General features: G+C 36.6%; 3 protein-coding genes across 3 annotated transcripts in view; all 3 read left to right on the top strand.

The window, feature by feature from the left end:
- Nucleotides 1-1,060, top strand: part of LOC104762860 (transcription factor HEC1) — a 5,519-nt gene extending 4,459 nt beyond the window's left edge. The window contains exon 2 of the mRNA XM_010486257.1: nt 391-1,060. Coding sequence (XP_010484559.1) covers nt 391-787 — 397 coding nt within the window. The 3' untranslated portion in view covers nt 788-1,060. The remainder of the gene's footprint in view (nt 1-390) is intronic.
- LOC104762859 (protein RALF-like 34) lies at nt 1,742-2,565 on the top strand. The gene has a single exon (XM_010486255.2). It carries the CDS (start codon nt 1,918-1,920, stop codon nt 2,311-2,313), a length of 396 nt encoding a protein of 131 aa, XP_010484557.1. The 5' UTR covers nt 1,742-1,917; the 3' UTR covers nt 2,314-2,565.
- LOC104763681 overlaps nt 3,795-7,372 on the top strand; it is a 5,165-nt gene continuing 1,587 nt past the window's right edge. Inside the window, exons 1-5 of the mRNA XM_010487025.2 lie at nt 3,795-4,201; nt 5,400-5,466; nt 5,836-6,075; nt 6,164-6,211; nt 6,331-7,226. Of these exons, the coding sequence (XP_010485327.1) occupies nt 5,985-6,075; nt 6,164-6,211; nt 6,331-7,226 (1,035 nt within the window). The 5' untranslated portion in view covers nt 3,795-4,201; nt 5,400-5,466; nt 5,836-5,984. The remainder of the gene's footprint in view (nt 4,202-5,399; nt 5,467-5,835; nt 6,076-6,163; nt 6,212-6,330; nt 7,227-7,372) is intronic.

Raw genomic sequence — 7,372 nt, 5'->3', positions numbered from 1 at the left:
CCCTAATAATTCATCTTTCTTCTCTCCCGACCATAACAACAACAACAACACTTTCCCTTTTCTCTTCTCAAGCCATCACCACTCTGATCACTCAATGACCAACGAACCAGGTTTTCGGTACGGTTCCGCAGGTTTACTTACTAACCCTTCTTCTCTCTCTCCCAACACAGCCTACTCTTCCGTTTTGCTCGACAAAAGAAACAACAATAACAACAGCGCGAACATGGCGGCTATGAGAGAGATGATCTTTCGCATCGCCGTGATGCAACCTATACATATAGATCCCGAGGCGGTTAAGCCACCTAAGAGGAGGAACGTTAGGATCTCGAAAGATCCACAGAGCGTGGCGGCTCGGCACAGGAGGGAGAGGATAAGCGAGAGGATTCGGANGATACATATAGATCCCGAGGCGATTAAGCCACCTAAGAGGAGGAACGTTAGGATCTCGAAAGATCCACAAAGCGTGGCGGCTCGGCACAGGAGGGAGAGGATAAGCGAGAGGATTCGGATTTTGCAAAGGCTTGTTCCCGGTGGGACGAAGATGGATACAGCTTCGATGCTCGACGAAGCTATTCATTATGTAAAGTTTTTAAAGAAACAGGTGCAGTCGCTGGAGGAGCATGCAGTGGTTGGTGGCGGCGGAGGAGGAGGACCAGGAAGAGTTTTGATCGGTGCCGGTGGAATGACGGCGGCTAGTGGTGGTGGCGGCGGAGGAGGAGTGGTTATGAAAGGGTGTGGGGCAATGGGGACTCATCAGATGGTGGGTAATGCACAGATTCTTAGATGATGATTATCATTTTATTATTATAATAATATTAATGTCAAGAGAAAAGGAAGAAAAAAAAAATTCTGAAGAGGGAAGAATTAATTCATATTAAAGAAACTATGAGAGACTGTTAACTTTGTTTATCTTTTTTAGATAAGTGATGGTTTATAAAGCCAAGACTCTCCATGGTTGTTGGAGCGCGCGGGTTTGTAAATTAGGAACTACTATTATCATTGTAATCCTTGTTAATGAAATAATTAAAGCATTAACGATATATATGCTTTTTCAGTTTCAGCTTCTTGCTCGTGTTGACTCTTTTCTGTACTTTTCTTTTGTTGTCCGACTGACTTTTTCTTTGTCTAAATGCTTTCTGTAATATGCTAATATCCGTACATATACTTTTCTTAATTTTTAAAAGTAAATTTAGTACTCTTCATAGTGTTAATATAAGTACAACAGTACTTGATAATATAACTAACACCAGAACATTAAAAGTCGTCCTTAACTTTTTCTCTACATTTCATTATAATCGTATGTATGTATGTTTTTATCATTTGTTTGAACCTTTAGGCACGTAAGGCACCAAAAAATTATCCATTCCATTATCTTTGTATGTAATTGCGTCTTATTCTTATTGTTAGGTAAGTAATAATGTCCAAAAGATTAATAATAAAAATCTCTAAACCATATAGGAACTAGTCACACATTACTCATAACTCATAAGTATCATCAATTTAAGTATTTTGAAGTTTGAACTGGGCCTTGTCAAAGGATTGGTCTTTCGCTAAAACTTCGGAAGTATTTTGGAACCAAAGCCCAAAAGGGAGTTTCATATAGTATAAAACAGGAACCATAAGAAAACCCGGCCCATTAATCTCAAGCTAATAATCAAACGGTTCATAACCAATCATCCTCATATCTCTTATCCTACACCGTGTCCCACCAGATGACTCATCTTCACACTTACAAGAAAAGAAAAACAAAAGACAAAGCACAAAGCTCGAGGTCCATAAATGGCGCATTGAATTAGAACCCTCAAAAAAGCATAGTCTTCACAACTGTAACACCTCTTCGCATGTGACTTCACTTGTCACTAGTCTATTCTTCTTATTTTTCTTCCTCCTCGCTTTCGTCTCCCTCCTCGAACAACCATGGCAGCTCAGTCTCTCAATCTCATCCTCATTCTCTCTCTTCTCACCTTCGTTTCACTCCCGAGATCTGAATCTCTCTCCGATAACCCATCTCTCGTTCTTCTACCCGACGGATTCGACTGGCCGATCCCTCACGCCGACGAATTCGACATCATCAACGGAGAAGAAAGCTTCGAAGTCACGGAGGAGGAAGACGACGACGGCGTAGATCGGCGGTCGCTGTACTGGCGGAGAAAGAAGTATTACATATCGTACGGTGCATTGTCCGCGAATCGAGTCCCGTGTCCTCCCAGATCTGGGAGATCTTACTACACTCATAACTGCTACAGAGCCAGAGGTCCGGTTCATCCGTACCGCCGTGGATGCTCGTCGATCACTCGATGCCGGAGATTTTAGATAAAAAATCATATGGACTGGGCATTTTCGTAATTTCGCCAACCATATGGGATTTATGTATTTGTTTGTTGTGTAATGTTCCCCCGATGTGTAATTTGTTTAAAAACCTGGTTGATTTATTATTATTATTACTAGTTGTTGCGTTCGTTAAAAAATTAAACCCTTGGGGTTAGTTATGTGTAAACTCAAGAACAATGCACTAAAAATGGTGATTTTTTACTTCAAAAGTTAATGAGGGGTGGATTTGGTAAATTTGCAACTGTTTTTTTCTTTTTTTTGGTTTCTTTTTCGTCGGTGCCTTTTTAATTATTTGTTTGTACTGTTTATGGGCGGTCACATGTATTTGGACTTATCTGATTTTGATCATGTTCCAATTTCAATATTTTCATCTGAACTCGAATTTTTAAAAATAAATATATGGTTTGGCCGTGGTTGTTGTTTGGGCCTTTCTTTATCATTGTGTCGTTGTTTTTGACATTGTTGGGCTATAACTTTGGCCCAATTGAGGAGTTTTTGGGTTGCAAAACCTAACAATATACATACATATCATAATAGATAAAACCATGCACGTGTACTATATATATAAGAAGCTCATCTTTATCTTCAACGGTCAATTAATAGACGGTTTTTTTGCCTTTTCTTTCAAAATTTCAATCTTGGAAGAAAAATTAAAAACGACTTTGTATTTTGTATGTTTTAGGATTTACCTTTGACCCAAACACATAAATAATAGTCAAGATATTAGAAGAAACATGTTTAAATTGAAATGCATGAACTTGCGTTTGGCGGCTGATTAGCATTTATGCGTTTGGTTTAAAGATGGCCAACATTTGAATTTTAATAAAGACTAATCGTCCTCTCTCTCAAAAGATATATATTTTAGTTTGACTTTCGTAACATACGAAATGTAAAAAAAAAAAAAAAAAAAGATTATGCAAATGCTAAAAGGGTGTTATATGACGTTGCCCTCTCCTAATTCAAAGGGGTCAATCTAAATTCCATATTACAAGGAATATTCCAAAACTTTGGATATCTTCGAAAGACCCCTATTGACTTTGCCTACAAGGTTAAATCTACTTGCACGTTGAAGTTGAATTCGAACGTGGAATAAAAACCAACTATATTCTGATTCAACTTTAAAATAGACAGTCGTGTATGACCCCCTACCGATAATATACTATTTCGTCGCAATTTTAGTTGAAAGATCTGTACGTTTAACCCTATAATTAATGAGGAATATAAATAGGCTACTGACTTAAAAAATGTGTTTGGTTCTTCCAAAGTGATATTTTCACATTCCTACTTTGATATATATTTTCAAACGTACATATACCGTGGGATTGGGGAATTATACGTGTACGATAGTGTATAAAGTTATTTATTTATTTTTTTTTTCGTGGTACCACACCATGTATATATTAAAAAGATCTCGAATCTGACGTGATCGATACGAAGATGCCTCTCAAAACTATTGAAAAACTACACCTATATACTTCGTCCGGTTTTGTTTACTTAACGTTTTAGGAATTTTCGCGTGGATTAAGAAAGTTGGTATATTAACAGAACTAAAATCACAAATAACACAAATTTACAATTTTATTTTTCATACATAATTTTTTTTTGTTTTTACAATCTTAATCCAAAAACAAATACATAAAACAAGATGAAAAAAAGTAAATATACTCTGAGCTACGCTGGCGTGATTACGACAATGAAGAACTCGATTAGAGCGGTTGTTGAGTACTCCACCTGCGGCAGACTCGATTGAAGCGGCTGTTGTGTACTCCACCGATGACGGACCCGATCGGAGAGGCTGCTGTTTACTCCACCGACGACGGACCCGATCGGAGCGGCTGCTGCTTACTCCACCAACGACGGACTTCAATATGTAATTGATCTCAATTCTTTGTTTTATTCAATCACTTCCAGTTCTTCTTCTTCTTCATTTTCCTCTGTTTCTTTTTCTACTACTACTTCCTCTTCTATTCAATATATGGAGTAACGAAGCAAGACGGCTAAGAATTATTCTCCTTCTAATGATAAACCACACAATCTAAGTCACTAGGTTTTGTAAAATTAGTTAATTGATTTCTCAGATTTGATTTGGGCTTTGATTTCCAATAGGTTTGCTTCCATTGAGAGTAAGTTTGTTTGTCACAAACAAGGAGTGATGTGGTTACATTTTGTTTTGTTCAAGTCGTAATTCTTTCTTGTTGAGTCTGAGTGGAGTTTTGAAAATTACCATTTAGAAGAGTTTAGTATTGTTTTCTTGTTTTGTTCAATAGTACTCTGTGACGTAATAATCATTATGACTTTTTTCTTCACTTCTTTCCTGTTTATGTTTATTAGCCTCAGAACAGTGTTGTTCTGCGTTACCTATTGAATGAGAGGATTAACTTCTAGTTTTGTTTCTCATGGCAGAGAAATGATTATGAGTGTATTGATGTTGAGCTCCTCAGACGCCTTGCTTATGTTACAACTTTTTGTTTAATCTCCAATATCATAATGTTTTTTTACTTGTTTGCAACATTAAGGGTTTTGTGGTTACACCTGAACTTGCTTTATTTGCAACACTTGGTATTCCTTTGTATCATGAGAAACCGAGTAAATCATTTTTGAAAATTTATACTATTCCTTATAGACAGCTCAAAACAAGAACAGTTCTGCTTTTGTAGTGTCGGGGCTTTTTTCTTAAATGGCATTTGGAGCACAAATAGCATTCTTTTCTCTGTTCTTATGGTCATGCTTTTGTGACCGAATGTGGAGCTTTGTATTTAAGCTAGTGCATATATCACTTTTAAGTTAGAGACATGTTATGTGATTACCTGAATAACATTTCACTTGGTCTATCTAAAAGCTTCTGTAATTGTCCTCCATGGCAGTGATGGATTTGTCTTTTCTTGTTTCCTTATTTTCAAAAGATGATAAAATGCTTCTCAAGATGGTTGCTTGTTTTGTTCTGATAGTTTTAGTGGTTTAAGGAGATAGTGATGAATTCATAGTAGCTCGATCATATTCAGACATGGTGTTGTTTGTATTTTAAAGTCAAATGTGTTTAACTTACCATTTCCATTGACATATTGTAGGCAGAAGCAATCAAATTGATCGTGGCAGCAGTCCTAGTAAGTGTTGGTAAAGGCTCTTCTAACAAAGGTACAAATGCTAGTAATTCAGATCAAATGCTCTCTTATGGAATCAATTAGCATCTGTTTGTTGATTTTTATGGGTTTAATGATTGGAATCCTGACCTTATAGTATTCTTCCCAATTTAATGGGATACATAAACACGCTTTGACTAAGAATTTGAGAATATAAATGGAGGGAAACAAGAATTTTCACTTAGAAGAATGAAAATAAAGGAGGCAAAAATTTACTCCCACTACTACAATTCAATTTTTTTTATGTGTCTATATATTACTTGTAACATGTCATGTTACTAATCATTCTCCATGGCTAACTTTGATCTAAAATTTTCACCTTCAAACAATAAAAATCATTCCTTTGATTTGAATTCGATTCCAGCTAATAGTGACGATCATGATTCTGAATATGGAGATTTTAGAGAGAAAGGTGACACTGTTCCTGTGGCTGAGGAAACAGATATTGAAAGTGGCGATCCTACTGTAAGGATTATATCATCTTCTGAAAGTACCATTGTAATCGACCTCAACATGAGACCAACGGAAGAGGATTCTGAAATAATAGAGTTAGATGTCGAGCAGCTATACGAAGAAACTGAAGATCACATGGTTGGAGACCAAGGTAAATTGAATCATTAGTTGTCTTTTTTTTTTTTGGGGAAACATGTAGTATTATTGATGTCAATTCATATTTTCTCCATTTGGACTAGGACCAAACGAAAATGAAAAGAATCAAGATCACTTAGTTGGAGACCAAGGTAAGTTCTCTTGTTAACGTGAAATATAACTTGTATATACATTCCAAGTATAATGTAAGTATGTATTTTTTCATGATGATATGTGTGCTGATTTATAAAAAATTAACGGTTTGGAGCAGGTCCTAACGCAAATGGTAACATCACTGCTAGAAATAAAAGGGATTACAGTAATGTTCATAGGTGGGCAGTGTATAACGCTTTACTTGAAAGGAGTGTGAATGGAAAGCTGGGTAAAAGTACCAAAAGAGAGGTATCGAATTTACTGAGGATGCATATTCGAACGATTCAAAGAATATGGAGACAAGCTAAATCCACTCCCGCTGGTGTATTGGTTGATGTGTCCCAAAGAAGGAAAAATAGATGTGGGCGCAAGAAAATTCTTATTGACATACAACGAATCATTGATACACCTCTACATCGACGGACGACTTTGAGGACGTTGGCTGAAGCCCTTGGGATAAGTCACTTAACACTATATAAACGTGTGAAAGAAGGCCTTCTACGATGCCATTCCAATGCTCTGAAACCACATCTGAAAGAAGAAAACAAGGTAGCTAGATTACGGTTTTGCCTATCAATGTTGGATCCTAACAGTTTGAATCATGAACCAAAATTTATTGATATGTACAACATTGTGCATATTGATGAAAAGTGGTTCTATATGACCAAAAGAAAAGAGAACTACTATCTACTTCCGGAAGAAGAAGACCCCATACGGACATGTCAAAGTAAGAACTTCATTGGAAAAGTTATGATGTTGGTTGCAATGGCTCGTCCGAGATTCAATGATGAAGGAATCGAAACATTTTCTGGAAAGATTGGGGTTTTTCCTTTTGTCACTTTTCAGGCTACACAAAGACGGAGTAGAAACAGAGAAGCTGAGACTATGGAAATAAAACCCATTACATCAGTTAAAAGAGACGACATAAGANTAACACTATATAAACGTGTGAAAGAAGGCCTTCTACGATGCCATTCCAATGCTCTGAAACCACATCTGAAAGAAGAAAACAAGGTAGCTAGATTACGGTTTTGCCTATCAATGTTGGATCCTAACAGTTTGAATCATGAACCAAAATTTATTGATATGTACAACATTGTGCATATTGATGAAAAGTGGTTCTATATGACCAAAAGAAAAGAGAACTACTATCTACTTCC

The sequence above is a fragment of the Camelina sativa genome, chromosome 18, assembly GCF_000633955.1.
Source record: "Camelina sativa cultivar DH55 chromosome 18, Cs, whole genome shotgun sequence".
Classification (NCBI taxonomy): domain Eukaryota; kingdom Viridiplantae; phylum Streptophyta; class Magnoliopsida; order Brassicales; family Brassicaceae; genus Camelina; species Camelina sativa.
The sequence above is the reverse complement of the archived record's forward strand: the minus strand, read 5'-3'. Positions and strand labels throughout refer to the sequence as shown.

Bases quoted from the DNA above. Each gene is read 5' to 3' on its own strand.
- LOC104762859 (XM_010486255.2), top strand. From the start codon at position 1,918: ATGGCAGCTCAGTCTCTCAATCTCATCCTCATTCTCTCTCTTCTCACC.